General features: G+C 35.5%; 1 protein-coding gene across 2 annotated transcripts; it reads right to left on the minus strand.

Moving 5' to 3' along the window:
- Nucleotides 1-3803: 3803 nt before the first annotated feature.
- Nucleotides 3804-12907, minus strand: LOC109221169 (ceramide kinase). Of its 2 annotated transcripts, none has more exons than XM_019385633.1 (13): nucleotides 12581-12907; nucleotides 10623-10784; nucleotides 10373-10540; nucleotides 10165-10257; nucleotides 8934-9026; nucleotides 8336-8540; nucleotides 8214-8240; nucleotides 6825-6909; nucleotides 6132-6281; nucleotides 5797-5898; nucleotides 5036-5413; nucleotides 4541-4607; nucleotides 3804-4451 (listed from the first exon to the last, which is right to left on the minus strand). In XM_019385633.1, exons 1-13 carry the CDS (start codon nucleotides 12755-12757, stop codon nucleotides 4314-4316), a joined length of 1845 nt encoding a protein of 614 aa, XP_019241178.1. In that variant the 5' UTR covers nucleotides 12758-12907; the 3' UTR covers nucleotides 3804-4313. The 2 variants fall into 2 exon arrangements, with proteins under 2 accessions (XP_019241178.1, XP_019241177.1); XM_019385632.1 differs by having other exon boundaries at nucleotides 6825-6912.
- Between the last annotated feature and the right edge of the window lie 1107 nt (nucleotides 12908-14014).

Here is a 14014-nt window from a genome sequence, read left to right on the forward strand (position 1 = left end):
CAAAATCTACATAAGGTCATGGGTTCAATTCCACTAGCTACAAAAAATAATTTTTGAAACCCCTTCGTGGAGATCCTGCCTCCGCCACTGATTGCAATGTGCCAATGTCTTTTTTCTTCCATATTCATATCATATGCTAAGATCTATTAAATTCTTATATCTTTTTCGAATGTGAAGTTATTATTATTATTGTAAAAATTGCACGGGGCGCCCCCATTTAACCTATACCCATTTTTTTAAAAACTTTCAACTTGTACCCACTTTTTAAATAACTTCAGCCCCCTTTCTCCTCCTTCGTTTTCTGCCATTTTTGAGTGGCCAACACACTCCACTTCAACTGCACCTCTTTTGTTAGTGTTTAGAGACGCAAAGGTGCGGTTCATAATTTTAAGGCTGTGAGTTGTTTGTAATTATGTAGATATAATACTATAATATAAAATTTTAAATTAAGGATAATGGATTTTTGATCGAACTCAACTGACAATGAATTGGAGTTTGGTTGAAGAGTGAAGAAAATGAAGAGAGAGAGAGAGAATGGGCATATGGTTTATGCTTGTTTGATGCGTTTGAGACAAAGACCAAATTGAATGTTGGGACTTCAAGTTCTATCGTTACAAAATAAAAACTTCAGCTCTAGAGCTGAAGTTCGCCAGTTACAAAACAAATACTTCAGCTCTAGAGCTGAAGTTCGCCAGTTACAAAAACAAAAACTTCGCCAATTACAAAACAAAAACTTCAGCTCTAGAGCTGAAGTTCGCCAGTTACAAAAACAAAAACTTCAGCTCTAGAGCTGAAGTTCGCCAGTTACAAAAACAAAAATTTCAGCTCTAGAGCTGAAGTTCGCCAGTTACAAAAATAAAAACTTCAGCTCTAGAGCTGAGTTCGCCAGTTACAAAACAAAAACTTCAGCTCTAGAGCTGAACTTCAGGCCCGGCTACTAGAATGCTAAAGTTTTGCGTGATTGCCTTTGCTACTTCAGCCCCGTATGCTGAAGGTATGCGAAAAAGCGGGTACGCTTGCAATTTTTTTTGCAAAGCGGGCACAAGTTAAAACGTGACACAAAAAGCGGGTATATGCAAATGCCCCATTATTATTTGGTCGCCACAAATATGTATTTATTGTAGCGACCATCATGAGTTGTCACAAGAAACATTTAGTAACGGTTGTACTAGCAGCAACCCTAAGGTCGCTGCTAAAAATAATTAGCGGCGATAATCTTGTCTTTTGTAGCGACTTTAGGCGCCACCAAAAGTCTCATTTGTTGTAGTGAAAGTGTACATCAACAAAAAGTTATTGTCAGACGACTAAAAAAATAACTATTATGTGTTGCTAAGAAAATTCTCCCGTAAGAATATTTTAATAGATAATGTGTTTATCAATTTTTTTATATTTTTACTTATAAAAAATTTAATAAAGTAAGATTGAAATAATATTTAAGCAACAAAAAACCCGAAAAACCCAAAAACTCTACCAAACGGAATCAATCCAAATCGATAAAGTTGGTTTGGTTTGGTTTTGATAAAAACCGAACCAACCCGATCCATGTACACCCTGCGGAACAATGAGACAACAAATTGCCGGATATCTAGATAAGATAAATTCTGGTCTCCTATGACCTGGATGCTTTGTCTCTTCATCACGGTAAATAATACAAGTGATTAACTTTATACTTTCCTTTTAATGCTGATTTTCTTTAACGTTCTCACTATAACAGTGAAGGAAACCCCATAATCTTGGTTTTATGGCCATTGTGAATGTTCTTTTATATAATTCTTTTTACAAGAGATTAGTAAAAAAAAATAACACAAAAATTAATAAATAATACTATATATGTTTGTAAAAATTATTTTCTTCTATGTGAATTATAAAATGTCACAAGATATCATTTTTCTCTAAAATTTATCTTTGCAGGCCAAACGGAAACTATCAACTTATTAAATTGACGAACAACTTTTGTACTCCATTTGCTCTCTCTATGAATATGTATGTTCATTCCACATTCTCTTTTACATGTTTGAAAAAGTCAATATGGATAGCCAAGTTTAATTCTATTATTATGGTGAAGTTTCAGATACAAATTTTCTTATTTTTTTATCAGTGAATTTCGCTCGTCAAGTTCTTGTTTGATCTGTCGCGGTAAACAAAATCTCATCAATGGGAATTCTTGGGTTTTCATATTGGGATAACATAAAGAAATTTTGGAGGGGACAAAGATATCAAAGACTAGAAGATACAAAAAGGGAAACAATAAGAGGAAGATGAGAGTTATTAAGCTTGGAAATAAGAAAAAGATAGTTGTTTTGAAAATGAAACAAGCACCCATTAAGTTTCATTGGAAGCTAATTTCACCCCTGAAGTTGGTTACAAGTTTTCATAATGGTTATGTTAATACAATAATAGGTTTAGAAGGAAGCAAGAAAGTTGGAGGAAAAAAAGTTGCAAGTGGAAAAACAATTCCAATGGTGGCTTCTTCAACTAATGATGTGGTTGATTGCAGAATGGTTTTGAAAATTTATAAAAATATAGTGTCTTCTCGTGAATTAGCACATCTCTTAATTTGACATCCTTAATTTTCTTTTTTTTACTTTTTCTAATTCATTAGTCAGGTATGTGTATGATCTCCTCAAGTGTTATTCTGCTATAAAAAGGTTTCATTTCAGTTCTTTTTTGGGAAAATAATACTGTATAGCCGCTTTCAAAATAATAGCCAAAAAATAAAAATATTTTTGGCAATTTTTTTTTGTATATATATACATTCTATTTGTTATATAAAAAAAAATTATATAAATTTTATACACTTTTCGGCTATTAAACGTAAATAGTTTCTGAGGGGGGCTCCAAGTGATAATACCTTTTTTTTGTGGAGACAATTTCTTATACCATTGTGGTGAGAGTTTCGGCTTTGACATATTCATGATAAGTTTGGCCAAGCTTTTTTTGGGCCAAAAGTGCTTTTTTGGGCCAAAAGCACTTTTGGCCGAAAAATTGAGGTGTTTGACCAAGTTTTTGGAAGGAAAAAAAGTGCTTTTGAGGAGAAGCAGAAAAAAGTAGCTTCTCTCCAAAAGCACTTTTCGGAGAAGCATTTTTGAGAAAAATACACTTAGAAGCAGTTTTCAAAAGCTTGGCCAAACACTAATTACTGCTCAAAAGTGCTTTTCAAATTAATTAGCCAAACACAAACTACTTCTCACCAAAAATACTTTTTTAAAAAGTACTTTTGAGAAAAACACTACTCAAAATAAGCTGATTTTAGAAGCTTGGCCAAACGGGCTATCAGAATGGAAGCGGCAATAGAACTTTGCACATTTTCGTTAATTCATGAATAAGATTTAGGGTAAAGGTTCAAATTTGTGCGTGTACCATTTGCCCAATTTTGCCTCAGTTACACTTTTGATCTATTTATACCCCTGCTTTTTACAAATTGTTTCGTATTTGTCCTTACAATTAATAAAACACCATCTTGATATGATAAACTCCGCAAATTGTCTCGTATTTGTCCTTACAATTAATAAAACACCATCTTGAAATGATAAACTCCGCGTATCCAAATGCTTCAAAAAAAAATAATCCAAATTTACCCCTCATCTTTAACTAACAACAACTATTACTACTATATCTCAGTCTCAAACAAGTCGGGACCGGCTGACCTCTCAACTTTAACTATAGTTTAAAATTACCCCTTAAGTTGAAACTCCAATAAGTTACGGATTGCAAAGTTGCTCAATTTCAGATAGTATATGGCAATTATAACCCTTTTCCCTAACATATGTATATCTCAATCAGAAAAATGAAGAGAAAAGAAAGAATCTAAATTAATCGACAAACTTTTCGAAACAAATGGAAGATAAACATAAATCATGGATCACTAAACTCCCTTATAAACTTACTCAAAGAGCAACCACATGAAATACCGTGGAATATATTTGCCTGCTCTTTAAGACAAACTTTATATTTATAAGGTGCACTTATTTTCTCATATACACCATTTCCTATCTGCTTTTTGAGAAAATTAGCAGTACTCTAACGGCCTATATTGATCGGACTCTTAAAAAATGTCGTCGGCAGGTGCGTGTCGGATCCTCCAAAAGTAGTGCATTTTTGAAGGATCCAACACAAGTGCGGCAACATATTTGGAGAGTCCGCGCAACATAGCTAACAGCCACTGGCTTCCCCCCTGACCTTCTCTTTGTAACCTCCAGGCAGGAAGTGGGCTGTCAAATACAAAAAATTTATGACTAGTCATAAATCAACTGATGAAATACTGAATAGCTTCCCAACAAGTAATGACACATATATGAAGAGACTCAGCTGCTTTAGGCTTCAGGGCCACTAGCAAATAAGTTAATAAGCCCGCGAAATACTTGAGCTGAAAGTTGATGAGCTTGAAAGAGCTCGCCATCAACATTCCATATGCTCTCCTTGCCGAAGGAAGTGAATGTAAATGCTGGAGTCTGCTTACCAGAATGCAGAAAATGTCATGATAAAATAGCTTCATAAAAAAGATAAAGAGGTGGAACAAGAGTTTTTCAGAAATTCTTACTTTGTGATGCTCGACGAATTCAAAATCTAGCGGGTTTCCATCCTTCTTTGCTAGCTGGAGAAGGTGACTGCAAAAAATAGACAAACATTGTGCGTAAGTCAGCAGGCAAAGATAGCAATGCCAGTGCAAAGAATACGGACAACAGATTCCAAGTTGAACTAAATTGGTCTCTTTCTCCATTTTCAAGTCATTAGAATCAATAGTTATTGAGCACGGAGGCGGAGCTAAGCCTATTAGTTGTGGGTTCGGCCGAATCCAGTCACTTTTTGCTTAAACACTGTATTTGTACTGGAAAAATCATTATATATGTATAAATATTTGATTGCGAATCCAGTAACTAAGACGAGTTATGAGTTCCGTGGTAAATTGAGAACCCATAAACTTCAAATCCTGGCTCGGCCTCATGAGCATACATCTACTTTGCATGTAGTGATGAGCTTAGTCGTTAAACAACTAGGTCCATTTTGTGAGAGAGAAAGAAAGAGAGATTGTTACCATAAATAAAATGCATGAGGGCAGTCCTTAATTAATATAAGATGCAGAAAACCATCTGAAAGGTGTGCATCAGCCACCAGACCATCAGGCGCTTTTTCATTTCTGCAAGAGATTACTGCAGCTCCAACACTAAGAAAACGCCCTCTGGACTTTAACCATCTCGAGTCTTTTGAATAGGGCTCCAAGCTCGGACATCTAGCCGATGTGTGGCCTGCTTTTGTTTTGCAAATACCGCAGTTTGCACGACAAGCTACTCTTTCGGACTTTTTGAGTAGGGACCACAATCCCTTTGTCCAGTTGCCCGACGACTCTTTCTCAAGACCTATGTTTTTCTTTTCCGATTCAACTTCCACATATGCAACTTCTGCTTCATATGATCTAAAGAAAGAGAAAGTTATAAATTGTACTACATTAAGAAGTATATAAAATTGAGTGCTCTAGAGAATTAAGCTTAGAGGCACAGGCGGATCGAGTGTATCAAATGAACCCAATACTTTGGACACGGAGCATAAATTTATGTGCAAAAGTTCATTAAAATTGCAATAAATAGTAAATATGAACCCATAACTTTAAAAATACAATGGGTTCAATGCTAAGAACCTTAAAAGTTGAACCCACATAACCTAAATTCTGGATTTGCCTAGCATGTGAGACTATTGCCATTCCTAAGACGTAGCATAAGACATATATCCAAGTTCAAGTTGGTCTTCTAATATGTCAAATTCCATCTTACACCAAAATAATTTGTCCATAGATCATACCTGTGACGTAGAAACACCTTTGTTCCCGCATAATCATACCGCTTAGGACCCATCCACCTGTATTTCTCGCTCTCAGTGATTACATCTCCATAAAACCCATACCTGATAGGTGAGCAAAATGATTATGAAGGAGAAGAAGAATTTAATCTTAAGTGCACAGAGAAGCATGGACTGCTCTTAAATAGGCGGACGGCTAACACAGTTTATAGGAAAATGGAACTGAAACAAGGGATGGCAAATAATATGATCTCCTGAATGGAGTATAAGAAGAAATCGATTGACCTCGATTCAAATTTTAAAAAGCTCATAAGCTACCAATGTTAGGTGAAATTTACCCAGCGAAAGAAGCTGCATAACGTACAGAGGGTTCATCCTTAGATGTACAAGTCTTTTTCCATCTTACAACTTGAGCTACATCAAGGCACACTGTTTTACCAAGGACAATTTGCAATGCAGAAGTTATAGCATCCCTCGCCCCTGTAGTACTGTAAAAAATGAACGTCAACTAGCTTTTCAAAAAAAAATTGCAGCTGGCAGCATACCGAAAATTGTAAGCATAACCCGAAGATTTTAAAAAAAAAATCCACATGCATATTCTAAAAGAATTTGTTAAAATATATTCATAAATTTAAATAAATAGAAAAGTTTAACACTGAAAGGCAAATTAGTCAAACTATAAATATTTTACATTAATGAAAAATAGATTAAAAGAATTGTTACAGAAAAATTAAAATAAGGGAGATAACCGTGATATCGTAAACCACAAAGGAGGTCAGTGTCTCGTGTGATGAAGCAAAACTTGAGGGGAGGTTTCTGAAATTATCCCTAACAAATATCAACAAGGTCTACAACACTCATAGCTGGTAAAGGAGTGGTCGATACATTATCAAAGTTACACGTAGAAAGGCTATTTGTTGTTAGCTCATACTTATGGCAGTTACACACAAGGACAAGTTTCACAGTTAGCCTCTAAACACAAAGTTACCATTCAACTATACTAAATGAAAGGGATCAATATAGGACCTTACCAAATTACAATGGCATCTGTTGATCCTGCTGGAATAATTCCAAATCTGAATTTTTCATTTGGGAAAGAAAACTCGAGATCTTCCGCTGCTGAGAGGGCAAAAGGGTAAATCAAAGATGTTGTATCATTAAAAAAAAGAGTTCCTCGCAAGAGGAAAGAATTACTGCACTTAGGTGGTTTCAATGTTAAGGAAGAAGAAGGGAAAGAAATTATTATGCGTTCAAATGCAATGTTCTCAATCATATCTGTCTCTACCAGCGCTAATACCATATTGAAAATGCAAATCATCTCATCTAAAAATATGGGCACTTTTGCTGATCTATTCTATGCTTGCAACAGTTAGATAATTATGTGTAAATAGCTCTAGTCCTATATGTAGCATGAGTAGAATATGTCCTAATCCTATATGTAGCAGGAATAGAATATGTCCTAGTCTCATATGTAGTAGGAGTAGAATATGTATCATATATAGGGCTCATTGTATCATTGTTAAAATGTAGATTTTTCTCCCATGCATTCTCACATGGTATCAGAGCTTCAGTGAGAAAATTATCGTTGTGCGTCATTCCAGCGGCATCCGGGAAGAAAGATCTCGCCGTGCAATTTTCCGGCAACTTCCTCTTGTTCTCGGGGTTCATCACTGCTACAGTGGTACTGTGCATATACCAGTACCATCATCAGATCTGAAACCCTTGTGCGACCAAACCCCAGAAATTCCAGTCCCATTGGAGTCAGTCACCGTACATCTTTCCGGTTGACGACTTAAGATTGATTTGCGCTATCCCCTCATTAGTAAGTGTTGTGTGAAAACCAACACTACTATCTTGTTCGGAAAATTCAGGCGACAAAACCCCAGTCAATCGCTCCAGCAGAGTGTCACTCGGCACCTCCACGCGCCGCCAGAACTAGGGTTCCGGCGAGCTACAATAACTTTTCCAGCGCGTTTGAGTCATTCCAGCCACTTTTTGATAACATTTCTTCAGGACAACTTACCCGTCCAGTGATTCCGAGCCTACCCATAAATATTACATCAAATTCTGACAACTTTTATTTTTTCAGGCATGAACAATGCACTTTTTCCGGCGTGAACAGTGATTCCAGAAAAGTTTGAGTTAGCTAAAGGAGTGGGAATTGTTACTCAGGAGAAGTCTAATGGCCTTGTATGTCGAATGATCAACTTGCGGATATTTTCACCAAGTCCTTTACTGGTCCTCATATTAGTTACATATGTAACAAGCTCAGTACATATGATTTGTATGCACCGGCTTGAGGGGGGCGGTTAGATAGTTATGTGTAAATAGTCTTAGGCCTATATGTAGTAGGAGTAGAATATGTCCTAATCCATATAACATTCATAAGATTATTAATCATGATTAAAAAATTAACTAACCTGTTTGGCAGGAATCTTCTCCAGTTCCTGTAATTCCGGATACACTGTTCATAAGCACACTTCACAAATATTGATTATGCAAAGAAAACAAAGTCACGGAGAGAATTTACGTGTTTACATACTGAGGTTTGTTGATTGCTTTAGAAGAGGAGATTCATCTTCACCGCTATCAGATGGGTCTCTGATATCCACATTGGCATCAAGAACAGGACCGTTGCCATTTTTCTCAATGGGGTGGTTAAGTTCAGCAGGGCGTGGTGGATATGAAGATTTATGCCTCGACAAGAGAAGACCATTTAGTATTTCGTTGAAAAATCCATCACCGCCCTGAAACGGTGTCAGATAGTAAGATCTAAGAAACCCAAACAACTTGGTGAAATTTGAAGCCAACTTTACATCAAGGAATAAAGTGTCAGCCGATTAACAAGGAGAAAACCTGACACGTTCAATTCTCTCTCAAACTCGCCAAATGTATATGATTAAGATTTGAAGCATTAGACAAATATCTTTTTTATTAGTGTACTGATTTCCACTATCCTGTACGCAACTCATATAACAAATTAGAGCCAAAAGCTCCAAATCTTCAAGAATCTTGTTAATGATATTTATACACTTCAAAGGAGTGCTCAAGTTATGCACCAAATTAAGAGAACTTCATGATCAGAATTCCAAAAAAAAAAAAAATGATAAAGACAAGCATAGCTATCTCTCACTACTTACAACTGCTACTACACCATCATATGAACGGAGCTCTTTATTTGTAATGGAGGACATAATATCCAAAGCTTGTCCTGCCCTTTCTGTCACAGTCACCTGATGAAAAGAATACAGCAAACTTAACAAAGAGTACAAAATGGAATGTAAACAGTACAAATATCCACTTTTAAAGCTGAATTATCAAAAGTTCAGTTTACAGATAGCAGATAGAGTCACATGAAACACTACTCATGAAACTGTCTGTGTTTCAATCTAAACAATTTGTCCGATCCATAGCCACTACTCATGAAACAATCTGGTTATTCCAAGATCAAATCAAACTCAAGAAGTGAGATAAAGCTAAATAGTATTTATAGTTTCCTCTAGGAAACAACAAACGGATTTGAGGAAAAGGTCCTGACCAGTTGACTATTTGCAGTCATATCACAGCCATAATCTATGAAGTCCAAGAATCATCAAAGATGTTTCGCCAGGGAGAAAGCTAAAGGAGGACAGGAAGATATGGTTCACCATCGGTACATTGCCTAGAGAGAAATCAAAGATGTTTTGAGGGCATCTCCATACATGTGCAAAGACTCAATAAATATTGTTTGTACATTTTGGCTTTGTATCTGTTACAGAGAAGACGCACACGACATGGATGCAACACTGGAATTCCTCAGTTCCCTACATTTATAAGGGGCAACATAGTTTTTACACACTACAGTTAGTTAGGAATATATTTTAGCCATGTTAATATGTTTTCTTCACGTCTATAATTCTAGGAGTCTTTCCCGATTTGAGATGCTTATGCCAATAGGAAATATAAAGAACTTCTAGTACTTCTCATTTTTATTTTTATTTTGTATAATGTTTGCCGGAGATGAATTTAAATGGGGAACATGGTCAGTAAGGATTCATATAGCCGATCCTAACTTGTTTGCAATTGAGGCATAGTTGTTATTACACTAGTTGTAAGGATGAAAGCAAAAGGTGAATACAAGCCTAAAATTATTTTGAAGAAAGAAAAACAAAATTTATAATGTTGATTAGTTAAGGCTCATACAGTGGCAAACTTTATAAATATTTCTCTTTTTCTTGAGAACATTGTTTGGTCGAGAGTTGACAAGGAGCAAGGAAAGAAATACTTTAGGGTCAAGCAACAGTGCTTTGTCTTTAATTGACTATCTAGAATGAAATGCACATTCAAAACATCCATCAATAGTGAAACACTTGAACTTCCAAGAAAGTTTACCTTCGTTTTCACTTTCGCTTGAGAAAATGTAGGGGCCACTGTTTCCCAAACTTTACATCCGAGTCCTTTCCCACTCTTTGGGTGAACAAAAACCTACTAATCACAAAGGAAGAAGTCTGAAGAAACTTAAACTTCAACTGAAGTTAATTTCCGCCGAGCAACAAACAGACATGTTAAAATGGTAGTAATTGAAACTTACTAAACATACCATAAGGTTCTTGGGCCTTGCCGCGTCCACGTTTAGCAGATCATTAATCCGATTAACCCACATCTGACATGTTTGTGCACCCTTATGGCCAAAAGTGTAAAGGGATGGAACCAAAACGGAAGGCTGCGTCTTTGATTTCTGGGCTCCACGTATTGTAAATCGGTACATCTGCATCCACATATACATATTGTTACCTCTTGATCACAGGAGACATATGTAGACCCATAATCGTTTGCTAAAGAATTATAACCTCAAATGATTGGCCCAAGAGGGGTCCTCTAGCATTTAGGAAGGAAGCTTCGTGTACCAAACCCAAATCAATGAACTCTGCAGAGTATATATCACTAAAACACAATGTGCTTTCGCTCTTAGAAACAAGTTCAATGCCGAAACAAGATGATGGATCCTGACCCTGCAATACAATAAACAGTCAACACCATTACCAAAGCTCAGAAGAACGTCTTTACTATCAACATATCGAAGACTACTAAAGATTAAGGAAAGTAAAGAAAAGCACTTTCTTTTTCCTCTTTATGAAGGTAAAGAAAAACACATTATTACAACTAATGGTTAATTCTAGAATTGAAATTCATAAAGCAGAATTACAGCCATGATTAGGGGCCATGTTAGCTTAATCAGAAACATTATAAGGTACTCATTCACGTAACTTCCCAAGTAAATTTACAGGTCATTGACAATTTGGACTACAGAGATTTAGATATCGGTAGCCTCAACTACCACAGACTACATAGCATGAAAGTATTCTACCAAATTTGGAGGATCAATTTGAAGTTCTAATTTCAGTCGATCAAATTATTTGGACCTTCGGTGGAGATGAAATTTGTATACTAGGTAATTTTGATTCAACAAAAAATTGCATAAAACAAGTCAACAAAACCACTTGAACTATGCAAAAGGAAAAACTGCTAAACAGGAACTATATCGGATGACACTAGCTGGGGGAGTATACCATTTATGGCAAGAAAGAAATGCAAGGATCTTCAAGGCTCAAAGAAGAACTGCGGATCAAGTGATAAAGCAACTGATAAGAGAATTACATGTGAGAGCACGTAGATTTTGTAGACTAGAAAATTGTATGCAATCACTAAACTTCTATCCATAAGAAGCTGCATAGTGAAATAGAGTAGTTTGCAGAGGTGAGCGTCAGTAAGCTTGGGACTAATGTCCAAGCTGCTGTTCTTTCGGATCTTCAGTGATGGCTGTAAATTTTGTTTTGAGGAAATATAAATATATAATTACCAAAAAAAAACCACTTGAACTAAAGAAAACTACTATTTCTACTATCTTTTTCTTTGCTTACTTAAAAAAAAGGGGCAGCCCGGTGCACTAAGCTCCCATTATGCGTGGCGTCGGGGGAAGGGCCGGACCACAAGGGTCTACTATACGCAGCCTTACCCTGCATTTCTACAAGAGGTTGTTTCCACGGCTCGAACCCGTGACCTCCTGGTCACATCGCAGCAACTTTACTAGTTACGCCAAGGCATACACCAATTATCTTTTCTCTAAGCCAGATAGCTTCAGAGGGCTCAGACTAATTTTTTAGTACTTAGTCTAATGCCACCATTTTTCGTGTATAAGTGCTGAAGTTTTCATGCCAGCTCACACCTACCTCCAATTTATTATCACAGTACTTTTCAATGTTCAATCATCAAATCGGACTCGACGATTATCTATAACATGTATTTCAGTCACAGGTTAGCAAAAGTCAACCAGAACAAGAAGCATGGCACCTTTAAACTACAACATTGTTCAATTTAATTAGTTACAAACATAGGAAACCTCAGTTCAAGTGAGTTTGCTAATTGCTAAATACACATCAAAAGCATGAAGAATATAAAAGGAAAAATTAAATAATAAAAATAAAATCTTTGAGCTCCCAAAGCTCCAACCTTTAAACTCTGTCATATCAACCAACCAATAAAAATGGTATCTTTTCCTTAAAAGTGAATTCATTGACAACCCAATTCACCAATAAACAGATTATTTGGAATAACAAGAATCTGAAAAACTGATCGGAGAAAAGACTGTAACTTTAAATTATTACTTAGAATTAAACATGGGAAAATGGGCAGAATACCATAATCTTAACAAGCTCACAATCAAAAAAAAGAAAATAGGAACTTCATAGCAAAATAAAAACAAAAAAAAAGGTACAGAAAAACCCAAAATTCAAAAACAAAAACTTACATTAAGTACAGATTCAATAGATTTCCAATGCAACTTATCAGAAGTTTGAGTAAGAATAATTTCTCCATCACCATCCAAGAATAGATTTGAGCTAAAAATTGAGTCTTGAGAATTAAAGGGTATATTTTCTGGTGAATTATTTTCAAGAAAATCATTTTCATTTGGGTTTCTCTCCATAATAACGAATCAACCCAATTTTCTTGATTTGAAAAAAGGCAATTTTTGGTGATCAAAATATTCCAGAAGCTGAACCAGTTTTTTTGTTTTTGTTTTCTTCTTTTTGGAATTTTTTCTTTTCGTTTTTTTGTTGGGTACAACTGAATTTTAATGTTTAATTAAAATCTCAAAAGTCTAATAAGACTGCTAATATCCCTTATAGCTTTTCTGCTATGGTCCCATTCACCAGCGTGATCTATGGTGGGTAATGATTTTTTTTCTTTTTTACCTTTTCCACGTGGGAGTTGGGGATTAAAAACAGTATAACTATTTGAAATGATTAAATTAAATTAGATTCGGACAAACAAAAATGATTTATATTAATGAATAAAGATTTTTTCCTATCTATACTATATATGAAACTTTATTACTAAATATGTGCATAATATGTATATTACCCGCCCAGTCCACATTTTTCCTACAATTTATATATCATTCGTTTATTATGGCTGAATCTTCCATTATTAGCACGCGAAAAATCAGGAAGAGAATCTGGGATTGATTTATTCTACATTAAATTCAAAATTTGAAACGGAAAGGAATATTCTCATCAACATATTTTTCTCTTAAACTACAATTCAAAAATTAAGGAAAAAAAGTACGCACAGCTTCAAAAAGTACGAACAGCTTCAACTACGAACAGCTTCAACGAACTGAATTCAAATTGTAGAATTCAAATCTTCGAGATTCAACTACGAATAGCTTCAACGAATTGCTATATTCTGTTCTTCGTCGTTTTCAGAAATCAAATTGTCGATCCTATATCTGTTCTTCATCTTTTCTTCTCTCAATCTAAAAATCCAAAAAAACACCAACAACAACAAGCAATCATGTCGAAAATCGCAATAATGCTACAATTCAATAGGATTTGGGACAACTATGGAAGATTTAGGAATTTTGAAGTTGATGCCATTGTGGTAGATGTGAATGCAAGCTACAATATTCTGGTTCCTACAATTGCAGAACAACTATCGATTGATACTACAGAAAAAATCGTAGAAATCAAATACATCGTGAGTGACAATTGTCCCCCAATGGAGATTAGGAATGATATGCGGGTTAGTGTATATATGGAGACCAAAAAGGAGAATAAAAACTTAGGTTCATATCCGTTATGTATAAGTGTACGAGATTTCAATATGGAATTGACAATCACGAACGATAACACAAGTGCAGGTTTGTATAGTTAGAAATTNGGTATAGACTTTTCTAGAATGG

The sequence above is a fragment of the Nicotiana attenuata genome, unplaced genomic scaffold, assembly GCF_001879085.1.
Source record: "Nicotiana attenuata strain UT unplaced genomic scaffold, NIATTr2, whole genome shotgun sequence".
Classification (NCBI taxonomy): Eukaryota; Viridiplantae; Streptophyta; class Magnoliopsida; order Solanales; family Solanaceae; genus Nicotiana; species Nicotiana attenuata.

Excerpts from the sequence above, each read along its gene's own strand:
- LOC109221169 (XM_019385632.1), bottom strand. The coding sequence starts at position 12,757 with ATGGAGAGAAACCCAAATGAAAATGATTTTCTTGAAAATAATTCACCA. Across the intron at positions 10,541-10,622 it reads TCTTGGGCCAATCATTTGAG|ATGTACCGATTTACAATACG; the intron begins GTTATAATTCTT and ends ATGTGGATGCAG. Across the intron at positions 6,913-8,213 it reads AGAAGATTCCTGCCAAACAG|CAGCGGAAGATCTCGAGTTT; the intron begins GTTAGTTAATTT and ends TTGCCCTCTCAG.